This window comes from Pteropus medius, unplaced genomic scaffold, assembly GCF_902729225.1.
Source record: "Pteropus medius unplaced genomic scaffold, Ma_sr-lr_union100, whole genome shotgun sequence".
NCBI classification, from domain to species: Eukaryota; Metazoa; Chordata; class Mammalia; order Chiroptera; family Pteropodidae; genus Pteropus; species Pteropus medius.
Window position 1 is genome coordinate 11797476 of NW_024349519.1, and position 19369 is coordinate 11816844.

The 19369-nt window shown below is 35.7% G+C and overlaps 1 protein-coding gene across 2 annotated transcripts in view; it reads right to left on the minus strand.

Moving 5' to 3' along the window:
* Positions 1 to 19369, minus strand: part of CCDC91 (coiled-coil domain containing 91) — a 354495-nt gene that overhangs the window by 10298 nt on the left and 324828 nt on the right. Inside the window, exon 14 of one of the 2 annotated variants that reach the window (XM_039882421.1) lies at positions 9831 to 9878. The exons of the other annotated variant lie outside the window; for it this stretch is intronic. Coding sequence (XP_039738355.1) covers positions 9846 to 9878 — 33 coding nt within the window. The 3' untranslated portion in view covers positions 9831 to 9845. Of the gene's footprint in view, positions 1 to 9830; positions 9879 to 19369 lie in introns of those variants that run through there. 2 annotated transcript variants of the gene reach the window in all.

The window sequence follows — 19369 nt, forward strand, 5'->3', positions numbered from 1 at the left end:
CCTAACTAAATGGGGGAAGGGTGCTGAGAAATCTAGATTTTTAGCTGGGCAAAATATCAAAAAGAATGATAGAATGGATGTTAGAATAAGACCTAGCAGTCCCAGTCACAACTCATTTTTAATTTTTCAGTGCGCTTTAATCAGCAAATGTATGTGAAATGCAATAACGCATTTATTGGAGAAAAATTCATCACCTTCAGAAACATGTAACGAGTTCTCTTGGCCAACTCCTTGGAATGGTTAATTTACTATTATCAGGTTCACCACTCAGCTGTAAGGTAGCTGGATCTTTGAGGCTACTGTTAACCTCTTTTGTCTTTTTCTAGATTCTGTTTTCCCATAACTGGAGGAGGTGACAATGTTAAGGCTGACTCTTTGAGAAGATCCAATTGAGAAGGGTAAAAAAGAGTTTGTTTTAAAAAGAAGATGAAAGCTAAATTAACAAATATGAAACATGTTTATTTCATCTCATTCTCTGCCAGAATGTACATTTGCTGTGGTACAGATAAATGGTTCTCAAGTTGTGATCTCAGGGCCATTGGTGGTCCCACATGTCCTAGGTGGTCCTGTGGCCAATTACAAATGTGTTCTCAAGATTCGCCTAAACGTGTTTTAAATTTATTTTAATTTACTTGTTTTATTTAAATCAAAATGTAAGAATCAATATTTTTACATTGTAACCTCAGCAATGATTATTAATTTGAGAAAAGATTTCTCAAGATTTGTGTGTGTGTGTGTGGTGTTAGGGTAGGTGGTCCAGTGGGCCTTTGTCCAGGCTTCATACTCTATAGTTTGAAAAACTGAAAGAATATATAGTTTATTCTCTTCAGCAGAGGGTGATCCATGGGGCTACGCAACTAAAATAATCAGTTATTGAGTACTTGACATTAAGCTTTATGTCAAAATTTGGGGCCAGATACAAGAACCCATGTAGAGTCTACTACTGAGCTGTCTATAGGAAGAGACCCACAATAGCCCATCTTGTACTGAGATTTGGAGTCACTTTATGATGATATAGAGACCAACAAAGACACCCATAAAATGTAAACAAGGTTAAGGAAGTTCAATTTAAGGTTGAAAGTCATGATAATACTACCAGACTGAGGAATAAAAACATATGAAAGGTTGATGGCGTTAAAAAAGGAAAGAACATTTGAGAGTAAGAAAAATATAGGTCTATATAGCTTTTTAAATTTTTTCCCCAGAGGAAATGGCACCCTGACTGAGTCAGACTGATGTTCATGTTATGTTGGTTTATCTATTAGTTTTTGCTTCATGGCATTATTTCTTGTATTATCCAACTCTATTCCAATTCTGGTTTCATAAGGTAATTTTCCAATCTTAATTTGATTTCACAAATGGATACCAATCCCTGATTAAAATGCAGATATTGATGTAAACTTGGCACTTGGGCTTTAAAACTGGCTACTTTTAACTCATTTTTTTAATTCATTTGTATAGCTTTACTGAGCATCTACTTTGCGCTAGATGCTTTGTTCGGTACTGGAGATTCAGTAGTGGTTTCATAGGGGATAAATTCACATGACCAAATTTACAGTACACAAATAAATAAAAATATGTCTCTGAAACATGGGTGACCAACCTAGGTAGTGTCACTCTGTAAAGCCCTCCTTGAAATAGCTTTCCTGACCTCACTATTTCCCTTAGATTGGGTTCTCTTAAAAGCAGAACCAAAAACAAAGGCTGGTGATCAGGTACTAACTTTTGGATGCTATCACCATGCCCCTATGGCTGAGCTCTCTCCGTTTATTGTTGCCACCACCCTGCCTTTAGGACTAGTTGAACCTTAGCTTCTATTTGTTCTGTTGTAACCACAAATTGCTTAAGATCCTAACCATAAGATTGAATAAGTTTGCAACATGGTCTCAAATCAATAACCTATAGTAACCTACAGGGAAACTATAGGTAACATCTTAACATAATGTCTTTGTTCTTTCTCATAGGAAAAAAAAAGAGGAAAAGATCATGAGGCAGTGATTTACAAGTTTGCTTAACAGAAAAGAATAAAAATCAAGACCACCAATGGTGTCTCTAAGTCTGCATGTTGAGATCTTATCAAGGAACTGGAAACCATAGAAACTGATGCTAACTCCCCCTCCCACTTCCCTTTTCAAGCTTAAAAACCCCTAACTCAGTCCAACAAGCAAGATGAATTTGAGACATTCCTAAGTCTCCCATCTTCTAGGCTGGCGACTTCCTGATCAAAATTTTTCTTTACTCCTACCCCTGGCTTGGTGAAGCATGGGCACTGGACAGCAACAATGTCATTCTAGAGAGTAGCAATAAAATGCAGGAGTGAAGTAGGGCAGGGAAGGAGAAAAACTCAATGGTATGATGCATTATTGAGTTGGCCACCAGTATGAGAAAATGAAGCTCTATTCCTTAGAATTCTCTGAAGGATCTTGATGGCTTGCCCAGGGAACAGAATTGGAAAGCATTTATCCATCAGTTCACATCCCATGATAGCTCCATATGCATTAACTTCCCTGCATTTCTGGAGTCTGCATGTACAAGTGCCAAGCGTAGGTCCATGAGCCTCTCATGCTGCAGCATCAGAGAAGCCTCAGGACAGGAAGTGTGCAGCAAAGATCCAGTACAATGTACTCTCAAGTTACACCTGGTGAAGTGCTTATATTAAACTTCTCTAGTTCATAGTGAACTAGGGAGTCTATTTTTAAATGTTTGTTGGCTGTTTGAATGTCTTCTTTGCAAATTACTTGTTTTACTATAAAGTGCTTATTTAGAACTTCCTTTTTCCTCTTGGATTGTTTATCCTCTTGATTTGTAGAAGCTCTTAATATAGTCTGAATATTAATCTTTATATTATATAATGCAGATATTTTCTCCAATTCAGTCTTGTATTTTTATCTGTTGAATACAGAATTTTAAAAATACCATGTAATCAAATTATTATTTTATTAAATAACTTTTGGGTTTCATGTTTGGGAGGAAAGTCTTCCCCTACATGATTTTAAAGACTCTTTCCATTTTCTTTTAATACTTCTTTAATTTTATTTTTGACATTTTAGACTTGTAATCCTTCTGAATTTTTTAAATAAAAGATGTGAGCTAGATAATGCATCTTAATGTAGTATTTTTCAAATAGACTACCAGTTGTTCCCATAGCATTATTTCTCCAGTGATTCAAAACTACCACTTAGTCATCATCAAAATTAATATGTATAAAAAGATTGATTGCTGTACCTTATTCTTTTTCAATGACAACCTGTTCCTATACCAGTATCCACTATTTTAATTAAGCAAGACTGCCATAATTGTTCCACTTTTTATTTCTATTAACTATTCTTGCAAAAATTCTCTTTCAGATAAATTTGAGAAACAATTCATCAAGTTCCATAAAATATCCCATTAGAATTTTGAGATTATGTACAATTTATAGATTACTTTGGAGTAATTTGACATCTTTATAATGCTTTCATCCAAGAACATGGCACATCCCTCCATTTATTTGTCTTCTTTTATGTCCTTGGTAAAGATTTATAGTTTTCTTCTTGTAGGCTTTGTACATTTCTTGCTATTTTTAATGGATTATTTTTGACATCTTGTTTTCCCAAGTTAGAGGACAGAAATGAAGTCATTAGACTGAGGCAATTGCTTCAGTTCAAATGCTCTGGTTTCACTCTAGTATTTAAGGTTTAGAAAACGCTTACTTATTCCTTCCTCTCTACTCAAGCAAAGCATTATCTTTCAGTTGTGGCAGTCTGGAACAACCCATTGCATTTGACCTGAACATTTCTTTTCATCTGATCCATATTTATGTTCTGCTGCCCGAATGATGACAAGGTAGTTGATCCCAATTGGCTCAATTCTCATCAACCAAATGTTTTTTTCATTCTTATGCTGTTTTAAATAATGGCTCTCTCTGAGTATGTTAGTTATTAAATCAGTGAAATTTTTTGTGTACAACATGATGTTACATTTATATTAAACCCTTGAGAGCAACAATATAGTACATATTGTACACATGGGCCCGTGGGCACAATTTAGGGCTTAATCATGCAGGGGAAATGGAAGACTAGACTCCTCTTAGAAGAAGAGGCATTGACATATTATATTAAGATCCAATAGGTGAATTAGTAATGGTGAAATAACCATTATGAAACCCATTCTCATTTATCACTGTGAAACTTTAACTACTAGTCTTTCACAGAAAACAGCAATTCCAGAACTTGCTTTGAATTTAATATTACCACACAATATTCCTTTGAAATGTTTACAATTTTTATTGAGAACTTTTTCCTCTTCCATGCTTCAGTGGGTATTTGTTTCTTTTTCTTTTCTTTCTTTTTTATTTGAAGTTCTTGAAACAAAAATAGAATATTAAAATTTGATTGAACTGATACAATATCTGTTATAGCAAGAAAGTATTCGGAAAGCCCTTATCTTTCTATAATTTCCATTCATTTTTTTCTCTATGATTATTTTTCTCATTTTTTATCATTCCCTTCATTTTTCAAGTTAAATAATAGGAGACCTATTGATTTATTTGCAGCTCATTGGAGACTCGAATAGCTTTTGATTCAAAGTAAGGCTCCAAAGATAGAAATGTGAGCTTTCTTAACTGCCAGCTATGACACGACTTCCCAGAGGTTTCTGTGTTCACCGCCGATGTTGCGTTATGGATTGAATTGTATCACCCTAAAAGATATGATGAAATCCTAAACCCTAGTACCATAGAATATGACTTTATTTGGAAATAAGGTCATTATAGATGTAATTAGTTGAGATGAGGTCATACCAGAGTAGGGTAGGCTTTAATCTTATATGACTGGTGTCCTTATTAGAAGACCACATGCAAAAACACAGAGACACAAGGAGAATATCCTGTGAAGATGGAGGCAGAGATTGGAGTGATGCATCTACGAGGCAAGGAATGCCAAAAATTTCATCTGTCACCTAGAAGCTAAGAGAGAGGCATGGAACAAATTCTCCCTCAGAGCCCTTAGAAGGAAATGATACTGCCATCTTGATTTCAGACTTCTAGAGTCCAGAACTGTGAACGAATAAATTTCTATTGTTTTAAGCCACTCTTTTTATGGAACTTTGTTACAGTACATTGGGAAACTAATACACCCTTCTTAAGAATGTAAATATTGGTTCTTCTCTTTAGTGTGCAATTTTGGAGCCCAAGTTCAGTTCTTCTCTTCTACATCCTTCCTCCTCACAGATGCACATTAGTATATTACAGAATCAGGTATTCTGAATATATGTTGTATTTTACTGCAGTAGAGAACATTTAGGGATAAAAATACAAACTAACAAATGAGCTACAAGTACTCGGTTCACCATATATCTAACTTGACATAATATTAGCTCTTATAGTTAGGATCTCTTTTATTTCCCAAGCCAACAGCTGCCTCCTGGAAAGAACTTAGTTCTTTAGATTTCATCCCAGCCATATCTTCAACTCCAGGCCAAACTGCCCTGTCCATACCTATGCAACCCACTAAATGGATTATTCTAGATTTATGTTTAGAATTCTGTGACACGTCCCTCTCTTCGTAGGCACCACAGCATGGACAGAAATCCACTAGTCAGGGCTCGTACCTTGAATCCTTTCATAGAAAACCTTGCCTTTGCTGTACCCAATCCTACTCACTGTCATCTTTCACACCTGCTGACCTTCTAATTGTCTGCCATTGCTCTATTTTTATAATCTCTCCTTTATATATAAATGTCTACATACATATACATATATATAAACAATATATATGTATACATGTATGTGTGTATCACCTGTGTGTGTGTGTGTGTGTGTGTATCGGCATATATATTTATTTATTTAAATTTGACCCTAGCTCACACACCCCATGTTCCTCCTTGGAGTCTTTTTTTTGGCCTCATAGTCCTGTGTGTATGTTCATAAATTATAACTCTTCTGGCTTACTAAAAAGTTGATACCTTTGACTCCCTTATATTATTCAACATGTGTGAGATTTCACTGGCGGAAGGGAGGGGCGCTGTTGTTTCCTCCAGCACACGTAGGATTGAGAAGGATCTTCATCACTGGAACATATAATATGTCATGTGTGAGCTTCTCTGTAGAAAAATTATTTTATGATGTATATAAACCCATGGGGTACTGTTTGATCTAAGACACATATGTAGCATTTTTAGCGAAGTCAGTGGAAATCTACATGGGTCTCCTGATGGAAGGAATCACATTCAGACAGGGTGAGGTAATTTCACCAGATGCCATGTGTTTCCCATGTAAAACTGAGAATCATAAAACAAGACGATTAACAAGAGAAAAATACTTGCATTATCTGACATCCTTCACTAGGCGCCGTTCGAGGATAAGCAACAGTTTTTCTTGTCAGAATCTTTGACAGAAAAGAGGACAGAGCATTTTGGAATTATTTAGAGTTCATTTTATAGACGTGTTTCCCATCTCTAAGAACTCAGACTTCCAGTCTTTGGTTTTCTTTATTTCGAATACTTCAGAATACTTCATGGACAAAGCAGGAAAATTACCAACAAAAAACAACCATCCTGGGATGGATATCCAGAATTTACCCCCAGGCATAACATAAGAAGTGCACTATTTTGTTCCTGTAAGGTAACTGACACATGAGTGGACTTTCAGGCCTGAGGTGTAGGACCTGACTCATGGGGTGGCATGGGAGAGAGAAAACAGGGCCCGTGCTCACTGCCCTAGGCTTCGGAAATGAATGTAAAGCTGGCCGAAGATTTCCCCAAGGCCGTGCATCTAAACGACTGTGCTTCTTTGATCTGCCTCTCATCTTCTCCCGACTTTGTGACCACTGGCCCCTGACTTGCTGTGTGATCAACTCCACAGCGCAAATGTGTGGAAGCATTCCTTCCTGACAGACCCTCTCTGCCGCACCCCCTCAACTCCAAAGTCACCTGTGACAGTTGGTGGGGACGTTGTTTTCAATTTGATTTTTTAAAGCCTACTTTGTGAAGTAGTCTGAAGAGACTGAATGTCAATGTCGACATGAGCTCCTATTTCTCATTTTACCAAAACTCAATGTACAAAAAGTTGGACTCTCAACTTCCAGATAAAATGCAGCCAATTCAAAGCTACCTCAGATATAAAGGGGTTGTTGTTGGGAACAGAGGTGTGTAAGTATAATTTTACTTTATAAATACGTAAGTTATTATATTAATTTAAATAAGCATTCCCCTCAGGAAGAGGTCCAAACTCATTAGCTAGGCCATAAAAAGGCCCCACCTGCTTTTCCAACTGAGACCTAGCTCTCAGGCCCCTCCCATGCTATCCTCAAGCCAAACTAAAGCCCTGGCAGGTGATCAAAAATGTAGCTTTGGCCTTTCCTTTTCCCTCTAATGCCCATCTAAAGGCTCATGCCACCTTCTTCCCTAGATAAATTTTACTCTTATTTGAAGGTAAGAATTTCAGCTTTATAGCCCTTCCATTTAATAATGTCCTTCTGGAGCCCCCAAAACTTGAAGGGAGGTTCACTATCTGTGTTAACTCTAAACCAAGCACTTGCTACTTTGTAATTTTCTGTTAACTTGCCTGCCTTTCTCTTTAATCTCAAACCTCCTAGAAGGCAGGGACTGGGTCTCAGTCACCATGGCATCACCAGAACCCTGCACAATATCCAGTGACAATAGGTTTCAATTACTATGTTTCCAATGAAGAATTCCTTTCTCCTCCCTTCAGAGCATTCACGCAAACCACATCATCAGGCAAATGTTCTCAGTATGTTTTATCTTTCCAGGTGAAGAATGTTGCAACTAACAGATGTCTGAATCACCATGTTTAAACCAAAAGACTTGGATTGGAAGCAGTTGGGGTGAGGAGATAAATAATAGGCTCTCAACTGTGATTTCATTGTCTGATAAATGGAAATACTGTATATAACATTTCTTTTTCTCACAGTCATGTCTAGGTTAAGTGAGATAATCCACAGTAAGCCCTCTAATAGAATACCTGGTACAAAGTAAACAAAAAATGTTAGTTTAAAGAATGTTCTAATTCTTCTTGTCCTTAGGCTAAATCCTCATGACTTTCCTCATGTTATAAGGTTTCTGTTATGATAGTCTTTGCCATCCTAGCGGCCTTCCTCTGACAGTATTCAAATCTAAATCATCAGTATTAGCTCTTTGAAGTGTGTTCGTTTCTTAGGGGCATGGATGAAAAAGAAGTTCTATGGCAAGTAACTTCACAAGGTGATCTGATATAAATTTCTAACTGGGCAACTCGTGGTAGTAGCCAGGCATATAACTTCTTTAGTAAAAGGTTTATCTTTGCCTTAAGCAAGCTCTGTCCATTGTTTTTGTGCTTCTGGGTTAATACACTTTTGAAATAAGAATAACAACCTTCAAGAGATAATCTTGACTATCCTGTAATCCTATGCCTGCCTTGCTTTCTCCAATCGTCATGTAATCTTCCTTCCTTTCATTAATTTCAAATGCATGAAAGAAACTGCAAAACTGTCCTCCAGAGCATTTGAGATCTTGCTTCTCAGCAATTGTCATCAGCTAGCTCAAATAAATCATAAAAATTCTTTACTGGTTTGGACATTCTTATGTCAACAGGAATTGTGGTACAATGCCTAAACCCGGAAAAGGGAGAAATAAAATTAACTCTTAATATAATCTAGAAATATTAATCAAATCTAAAATGGACAAATCCTCTGACTCAGTGATTCTACTTACATAGGTGCAGTGAAATATATACATAATACGTTCACATTTTTGTTAAGTATTCATTCCAGTATATATCCAAACTTGTAGTAATATACATCTGATAAAAATAATGAAGTTAATATATTTGAGGATATTTGGAAAGACAGCTAAGAGATATTTTAAAGAGAAGAAAGCAATTCGTGGAAAAAATTGTTAAAATTTTAATGTGGACAAAATATTTACTTATATGTGAATAAAAAATGTCTAGAAGACTACACACACAAAAAAGGTTAAGAATTGTTACATTTGGGGAAAGAGAATGGGGTAAAAAGGATAAGAGATGAACTTTTCTTTTTCATTTAATACCTTTTTAGAGTATTTGAAATTTTTTTGCCATAAACGTATTAATTTCATAGTTTAATTTTATTCAACTAAAAAAAATTCTTTTTTTTACTATTGAAGTGTAAAAATCAACATGAAAGAGATTTGAGATAAAAGTGCATTTTTTTCATGTTCATAAAATCTGATTATGTGAATTAACATTTCTATCTGTCACTTAGAAAGGGGAGGAGAAAAGTCCGACAAAAAGGTTCCAGAAAAAGTGTCAAAGATACAATTGATTGCACTGAGGATCCAGGCACAGTCAAGAGGAAATGAAACCTAGAGAGTGACTTTAAATATCCACACCTCATTAGCAAAGCCATCATCATCATAATGGTGATGGTAATTGGTGCCATGGCTGGTAGATTTTAAGTATTTGGGTCCAAAAGCAAGATTTTCTCAAGTCTGAGGTAATTGCATCATATTATTTTTGTCTGATACCATAAAATTCAATGATTATGGAGCTACAATAAGCAAGAATAGAGGGCAAATGTATTAAAAAGTAAAATACATATTTTTACTTTGGATTTGGATGAGAGGAGAACTGAAATGTGAAACATCCAGAATGATGGCTATTTGAGCTGTCATATTCCCTTTTGTTTTGAATTAACATTAGTTTCATCTCTCCAGCCATACTTTGTTTCTTAAAAAGAAAAACAAAAAAGCAAGAAGTTACATGTGTTGAGTGTCTGCTGATAATTTAACACAACTACATAATCCTTGCATTGAAGACCTCCCAGTCATAGAGTTCCAGAGCCATTTTCTCTCATGCTCTGAAGGGTCTGACATTTTGTTCTACTGGCAAGCTAACATGTTAGCTCTTTACTGTTTCTTGTATGCTGGAATAAGACATAAAATCATGGGTCAGAGACAAAGGATTTATTATTCATCACACAGCAAGCAGCATAGGTTTCATATCGCTTTTCACTGATTCCCTATGCCAGTCCTATGGATGATACAAGAGGCATCAGATGGACTTCTGCACCAACATTTTTTTGCCTTATGGGAGAGAAATGATGAACTTTAGGTATTTACTATTTTTACAGGGAGTAGTAAGTAATCCTGCCCTTTGCCTGAAGGCAGATTTTATCTCATCCTCCTCTAAGGTTACCACTGCAAATCCAATCCTGAGACTGAGCTCAAGGCAAATACAACTATCACACTAGACAATGAGATTGTACTTATACACTGAACTTAGAGGTCTTCCGAGGTGGGAACCTCCATTGGTTTTCTGCCAGTGAACCCCTTCTGTGTCTTCTCCTATCTAGTGCCTTTTTCTTAGGGCCTACACTGCCTTGGAGGAGCTCTTGTCCTTCCTAGAACAAAAAATATATCTAAGGCTAGATCTTTATCTTTCTCACCACTGTGTACCCATTAAAACTTGCCCTAAATATTCTTCTAGTACAATATCTCTAACAGTATTAATTAATGATTCTCAAATATTGTTCTTATTAATTAATGATTCTCAAATATCGTTCTCATCCCCCAGAATTATGACGATCCTCCCAATGTACTATAAAGTAAAATCTTTCATCTATTTTTAAGTATACAGACTTTATTTTTTCAAATGACTAAAGACTGTTATTAACAACAACACTAACTACAATAATATCTAGCACTTAATGATTTCTACTATGCTCCAGGAACTTTTCTATAAGTTTTAATCTTCTCAGCAACCAAATGATGTAGATATTATTAACATCCCTATTCTACATATGAATAAACTAGAGCACTAGGTGAAATAACTCATAAGGGACAGAATCAGTATTCAAACTCAGGAACTTGGGCTCAGGGTTTAAAAACTTATCATTAAGAAAAATTTTCATTATATCTTTAATTTTTTGCTATAACTATTTTCTTTTTCTTTCTTTGTTTCTTTTTTATGAAAAAATGGATCATATAATAGATTGGTGAACCTTCTGCCTTTTCTATATAAGTCACATTGAAAAAACTTTTGAAAACCACAACACTAGATGATAAGATGTTTGTAAACAGGGTATAGGTCTTAAATCTCTACATCCTGGTGCCTGGTACAGTTCTTGGCGCATAACAGAAACTCAAGGTAGAAAGAGGGAAGAAGCAAAAAATGGGAAAAGGATGGGAGTATGGGAGAAAGAAAATGCATGAGGAAGGAGGAAGATAATCCCAATAATCGTCATGTATCACTGACAAATATTTGTTGATAGAAGCAATGTCAGTAACAAAATGACCAGATAGGCAATCTCTGCTCCAGAAAAGGAAGTATTTGGTGCTTAGATGCTGTTTGGCCACAGGCCCAGAGCCCTTTCCCTTCATTTAGATGAAGTGCTTTATCTTTTTAGCTATTTTTCTCTTTCCATACACATAAATAAAGGAATAGAAGCAAAAGTATATAAGATTCCGATAATCTTGGACTCAGATCATTCTGACTAAAAAAAAATAACTGAATACTACACAGCAAAACTAGTGCTAGAGACTTTCTCAGTACTGTACTTTATCCAATATAGCCTGTTTTATTACCCACAATAGAAGAGTAAAATGATCTTATTTTAGATATACATGTTAAAAAGCAAACAAATCATTCTTTAAAAGAGAAAGAATGCCAACTACCTAGCATTCATGAACAGCCCTATAATAACAAACCAGTGTGGGCAGATTTAAAAAAAAAAAAGTATTTGCAAGGAAACTAACTCATTCCCAGAGTTTCCAAGGGCTTCGTATAAAAAGAACTGACTACATGTTTTTTTAAAACAAGAAAAAATCGTTGGTGTTTATAACTATTTTCAAAAGGAAATTGAATGGAGTAATGTCCTGCATCTTGGATTTGAAGTTAGGAACTTCAATTTCTGCTCTTTCCCAAACACCGTCGGCTGTGTGGCCTTGGATAAATTACTTACCTTCTCTGTGTTTCCCCATTTTTTTTTAACATGGGAATTATACTGACTGCACAGAAAAGCATTATGTTTAGCAGTGAAATAGTGACTAGAGTGAACGTTCAAATGTGAACAAAGAAGCGCGATGTCTAACCTGAAACATGTTTTAAAGTAGTTGGGAACTCTTCCTTCATGAGGTAAATAAAGCGGTTTGACTAGTCGATTTTTGAAATAAATTCTAACTTTAAATATTCAATTACTCTAAAATTACTCTAAATATTTCTAAAAACAACCCCAGAAAATTCCTAATACTTTCGATATTGAAACTGTCTCCCCTTCTGCAGTTTTCAAATGAAGGTCACCTATTTTCTTCAAATATAAAACAGAATGAGAAACAGAGAAATTACTTCAGTAACTGTGTCCTCGTCTACTCTTAGCAAAGTTTATTAACCTTTGGAATTCTGACTCTGATTTATTAATGACCCATAATAAATAGTCAAATATGACAGAATCTAAGAAATCTTGCATCACTCTGGTATCATGAAAGCCCAACTAGGATAAGACCATGCTGCTTCATACTTACTTTCTGATATCTGCTTAAATGTCTGTTGCTCTGTTAGATTATAAAATGATTGGGGTAGAGACTCTGCCTTACCCATCTTTGCACACACAACACCTAGCATAAGGCTTGCCACATGGATGCTCTTAAATAAATATCTGTTGGGCAAAACTGCAATCGGAGCAGTTGATTTCTTCAGGAGAATTAGATTAGAAATAAATTTCTTGAATTGTCAGTTTTCTAACTAACAGAACCAAGAATTATAGGGAACAGCTATAGAATCTTCTATCGAATTTCTGGATAAGGAAGTCTAATGAGGCATGGCTAATTTAATAATTTCAGTAACCTCCAATAACTTTCCACTATGCTCAGATTTTCTAAATTTAGCATGACACATGGGGCCCATGCGGCTCTATCACCATCCTTTTTGATGAAAAAATTCTTTCCATCTTCACCTCAACAATGACAACTCTGCTCAATTCACACTTCCATCTGGGCATATAAAACTCTTTGCTAATTTGCAAACATATCAGGCTTTTGTATATCCTACCAACTTCCATAAGGATTTTCAAAGGGAAATGCCTTTATCTATGCTAATCCTTAAAACTAATATTTTTTCTCTTTTCTTCCCTTTCAGACCATCCTCAAATACTAGGTCTTATTCTTTGTTATGATCCTAATACTAGCATGACTTATGGCTTTTATTATGTGGTCAATATATTTTTGTACAATGAATTAATCTTTGTGGGTCCAATTATTTAAATTAATGTTCTCTCCCCAACCACCAATTTTGGAAAGCAGTAAGCACTTGGGTTTTGGAGGTTAATGAATGAATGCACTGTGATGGAAAGAAAGGCCCGTGTGAACTCGGAGAGCTATCAAGATTCCTGTTAGAGAAAGCATCTCACCAAGCTAATTATGGTGAAATGGAAAGTAAATAGATTTGTACCCCAATAAGCCATCAGGACATCAGAAATTAGGTTTTCAAGAATAAGGAGGTTTGTCATAATGGTTTGAGTAATATCAGAAATGGACATATGACAAAACAGTTTCATAGAACAGAGTGAGTTTATATCATTGGTTGTTTAAAACAAGTGACTTCTTTCCAAAAGGAGATTTCGGATCATAAGGATTAGTGTTTCTGGAATGAAATTCCTTCTCAGTATTTCTTGGGAAATTTATGTTTTTCCAAATCCCAATCCTTGGCAAAATTATTTAGAGATTGAGAAAATGCAGAAGTGTTCAATTTTCATTATGAGAATTAAAGTAACATAGAGATGCTACTTGTTTGAAGGAATCCCCTAACGTCAAGAGAAATACAGGAGTGCAAAGGGCTGCAACTTGGAGGAGAAGACTGAGGTCAGCATTTCTCTAGAAACTGGAGCAGGGGTATGTAAGAGAAAGAAAGCTAGGCTGGGCCTGAAAGTAACTCTTTTGCAATTGACAAGTGTGCTGTCACTTTAGTTGGAAACACCCTACTTAGTGCAGTGATGGTGGGTTGTGCTTTGAAACCTCAATGGCTAAGATCCCTGATAATGAGGCCTCCTGATTATGAATATATCCAACCCTAGAGTATTAGGTTTCAAGAAGAAAAAAAAAAAAAAGGAAAAAAGTAGGAATAGGATACAAAATTGACAAACACAATCAGAAAAGTTCAGAAGTCAGGCCTTTGAGGAGAAAATGCCCTTTTTCATCTCATAGTAATTTTGGCAAAGAGAAGTTATGAATAGCTACAAGATAACTTTACTGAAAAAACAAATCTGCTTCATATCAATATAGCATATTTCCTACAACTACGGTTTCCCACCATTCTAAAGCTTCCTGTGTTTCTTTAGTCCCTTTACTTAAGATGACGTTAATTCACCATACAGTGGTTTTTCAATCTGTGAGTGTTATTTATTTCTTAATGGACTCGTGCCATAACAAGGACTGCTTGTATGCAGATGAACTTAACTGGGCTTTAGAATCTTATTAATAATAGGTAATAGTCTACATTTACTGAACACTTACTATATTCCATATACTGGGATTAGTGTTTTACATGTCGTATCTTATTTAATGTTTACAATAATTCTATGAAGTATAAAAGATAAGCTGAGGCATAGTTAAAATTTTAAGAGTTTGAGCAAAAATTGATTCAAATTGGGCAGTGTCAAACCAGAAGTGGTTAGAAGCGTTCCATCCACAGGAGCTAGGAGCAAGACTTTTATAGAGAACATACTGAGACAAAGCAAGGAAATTATTTGGCTAGTTTAAGCAGTTGCCTTATTGGAGAAAGCCTAGTCTGGCCATTTGTGATTGATCGTCATAGGTTTTGATTTTTTAACCTTAAGCATTCCAGGTTAGGTTTCAGTTTGCTTATGTAGGCTGCTGAGGCATTAGAGCCACCTAGTCTAATGGCATCCTTGTTTAATGAATTTAACAATACTCTCTAATTATCTTCATTTTGCAGATAAGGACACTGAGCCTCAAGCTCACAGCTAGTAAGCATCTGAACCAGGATTCAAAGGTTTGTCTGATATCACAACAGTCTCTTATCTACCACACCTATTACTTCTGGTTATCTCTGTTCATTGTTGGTGATCTTATCTTTCTGCAGCAAAATCAGACATATCTTATGTGATGAGATTGAAAAATTCGAGAAACCAGTTGCAGCAACAACTATGTCAGATTCAATTCTGAGGTACACAAAAGAGTCATGCCAACAAATCCACACTGAAAATTCCTCTAATTCTATATGCGTCAAAGTGATGGATCAAAGCTGTTAGTAATAGAGCAGAGTTTAGATATCATCATCCAGTTTGGCACTTCTCAAATTTTAGCTGTATTAGAATTACTTTGGGAGCTTGTATTACAAGCAGATCGATCAGTCCCAGTTCCAGAGTTTCTGATTCAGTAGCTCTGGGGAGGGGCTCTAAAATTTGCATGTCTGTCAGGTTCCAGATGCTGCTGCTGATCTGGGGAACTCACTTTGAGGACCAGCAATCCAACCCCACCTTGCTTAATTTTCAGGTCAGGAAAATGAGACCGGAGGAGAGAAAGGAGTTCTTCCAAAGCCACTTGATGAATAAGAAGCGGAAAAAAAATAGAATCTCGATTCTTTCCTCCTCATTATTTGGCCTCTAAAAATAACTGACAATAAAAATAACATTGCCTGGAAGGAGAAAGCTCCTATACTGTCATTGGAAGTATAAATTGGCACAAGGTTTACTGAAAGTGATTAGGCACAATATGTTAGGCATTTATAAATGTTCGCACCATTTGACCTCATTATTCCAGTTTTAGTGGACTAGCTTTGGAAATAATCAGAGATGGGTAAAGATATATCTATATCTATACATTTTTTTTCAAAAATACATAAAATTAATATGTATGTTTGCTGAGGAGGATGGAAAGAATTGATGCTAAGATTCAGCCTTCTTTTCTTCAGAGGCTCACAGTAATAAATATGTTTACATTTGGGATAGTAGGTGTCACCACTCTCCTGGCTCTGCCTACACTTTGTTCATGGCCAAAGACTACCTCTTCATGCTATTGCCATCCTGCTGAGTGTTCAAACAACTCTCTCTCTTCCAGGGGCCTACAACTGTTGCTTGGCTATTGGACCAGAAGGTAAGAAAGATAAATAAGCATTAGTTCAACCTCCAGTGGAATTGGCAATGAAGCATGAACTTCAGTGTTTTATCTCATTCTCATATGCGAAGGGCCCTGACCATGATTTTCTTCATTAGCACCTGGGTATTTTTTAACATGCGCTCCAGAGATCCAAAACAAATAAACAATAATAAATTGTTTTGCAGATCTGACCCTAATTGTCTTGCACTTAGAACTGTATCTATTGACATTAATAAAAGAATATTTGCGGCCTTCATTTTCTGCTTCCCAAGCAGGTGGCTTTAAGTCTAGTATGAAGTGGGGGATGGGGGATCTGGGGGAAGGTGGTTGTGGAAGGGGAAGTGAGGGGAAGTATTGGACCTTGGGGTATAACGAAGGAATACGATGAGCACAGAGGGGAGGAAGCATTTTAATCAATACTTCAAAATAAATTATACTTCCAAACAAGTAGTAAATGTATACATCAAGGGTTTAAACAGTATTGACGAGTCATATTGAAGGACGAAATGTCTCACAATTTCCTCTCCCCAGATCTTTCCCTAGAGGAGAATTGTTCAACCTCTTAGTCTCCTTAGTTTGTCACTTCCAGGGCCAGATTTGGATTTTGTGGAGCCTGAGAGGTATTAAAATTGAGAGACTCTTTTAAAGGAAAATAATTCATCTGACAGTCTGTATACATTTCCAGGCCTTGGAAGCGGCCTGGATGCATAAGGAGCCCTGAAGCTTATTAGTTTTATGCTTAATCTTCCCTAGGCAATCTCTATAACTAAATAACTTCTACCACTTGGGAAGGTACAGGCCGAGCTCACCCAGGATAACCTTTATGTTCCTTTCTCCTCTCTGTCTACTGATATTTGATAGTTATATTTTGTGTTCTTTGGAACCTTTTTATCTTTAGGTAATATACTGAAGTCACTATTGCTACTTTTTTAAGAAAGTTAGATATAAGATTAAAAAACAAATGTACCTACACTTCTCTTTTTTATCCCTGTACCACCTCTACTATCTGAATTTCTGTCAGCTATGCCAATACTCTAAAATATCAACCTTGACAAAATATATATTTTGATAAGTACCTATGGTTAAGTCCTAAGGACTCTGTCAGTGAAATAATTTTAAAGGCTGAAAACCAATAAACATTGATAATATTATGATCATGCAAGTATGAATGACTGCAGAAATACATAGTATAATTGAAACTCAGAAGAGGAAATATAATCCCATGACACAAAGTATGGGCCTTTAAAGGAACCTATCTCAAATATTTGGCACAAATAAATTCTCTTTTCTTGCATTCCATTATTTGCTTAAAATTTTGTCATTTTAGTTTGATTTATGTTTACATCATGACTTTCTTATACAGATCTTTACTTAGTGTTTCTAATTATCTTTATTTCTCTTTTTTACAGCTCTTAGGATAAAAATATATTTCTAATGACCACTAAGCACACTAGCTTTTTCAACATGCTGTCTATTGCAATAAATTTGCTTTCTTATTGAAGATTTTCTGCCTAAAACTCTCTGGCTTCCAACTCTAATTCTGAATATTTTCTTTCTAGGCCTACGGCATAGCAATCATCTTAAGAATTCTTTGGGTGATATTTCTCTGTTACTGCAACTGGGTCTTAACACTCATGCCTTCCTCTTTCTTGGACCTCTTTTTGGTTTTGCAATAGTACATCCTCAAGGAGCACCTTATAGAAAGGAGGAAGAAACATTTCTTAGGCTTTACATGTTTAAAAATTTCATTATTTTGTCTTTAAATTTGATTGATAATAAAATTGAGTATAAATTCTAAGTTTAACATAATTTTCTCTTACAACCTTGAAAGTATTGCATCACTAGTTCTAGCATCCAGCTTATCTGGGAAGAAAAAAAAGTTTGATGCAAATCAGATTTTTATTCTTTTCCATATAGCCTACTTTATCTTCCCCTGCTCTGTAGATTCTTTTAGTAACTTTTTTTATCATTGATGTTTAAAGACTTCAGTAGTCTATATACAAATGATTTTTTTCCCTTCATTTGTTTGATATTCTATGCTACCTTTCACTAAAAAAATGCATCTCTTTCTCCAGCTCAGGAGTATTTTCTTCAAAATTTAAAAAATTATTTCCTCTCCTCTATTTTCTCTGCTCTTTGATTCTAGAATTTTTCTTAGTTATTTAATCTCCTGAATTAATCTGTTATGTCTCTGAATGTTTATATTACATTTTCTTCTCTTGTCTTTTTGCTCTGAATTCTGGGTGATTTCCATGAGTTTTTTCCCAGCCTTTTATTGAAAACTTTGGCAACTATAGTTTTAAATTCAAATATATTTTGCTTGTCTTTGGATTTCCAAATTTATTAAAAACTTCTCTTCAGTTTCCTGAATTATCTCTTTTTTTTTTTTTCGGGTTAATTGTTATGTATGTTTCTTCTCAGTCAATATCTGTGTGCTTTTGGTTTTCCTCAACTGTGTTGGTTGCCCATTCATGTTTGGAATAAAGAAATTAGAGTGAATGTTATTAGTAGCTTGTGCAGATTTTCTCTGCTAAGATGTAGTATGTTTTCTCAAGAGACCTCTATACTTAGTGAAGGGTTAATCAGGAGCTGTGTGCACTGGTCAGGGTAAGTCTCTTGTCACCAGGATAGAACAGGTAGAGTGACCATCATTTGCCAAGGTGAGGAAAGATTTGCTTGGAATGTGAACATTTCACACGCAAAGTCTGCTTATTTCCAGGCAGTTTGTTTAACTTCTTGAGTTTCTTTGGCCGTGACCTGTGGATAACTGCCACTGTCCATTGATCTGTACATACAGGGGTAGGGAAAGAGAATGAAGGACGAGTAGGCAGGTGAATCAGGTGTCCATAGCAGACCTAAGATTCATACCCAGACGCTTGCCCCACTTTGCACTCCTGCCTTTTTTGCGCTCTAATACCAAGCTTAGAATTTATTTGGACTTCAACTATGGAACTTGATTTGACCTTCACCATTCTTTTCTTATCTGTTCTAGCTAAGGCTTCCCTATAATCCACCTGCCTTTTGTATTTCATAAATTCATCAACATATCCTATCTGCTGATGATTCTTATCCATTCCCTCCCAAATTGCTATGAATTTACTTTATTTTGTGTTTCTTTAGTGTCACTTTGTACTATTTTGTACTTTTTAGGCATCATTTCAATGACATTTAGAAAAATCATGAAGTAAAACCTCCCTTCAAAAGTCCATTTTCTCTACTAAAGCTTTACCTTTAAAAAACAGAACTTTACTCTGATAGGATTTAGGTCTGTGTACACACACACACACACACACACACACACACA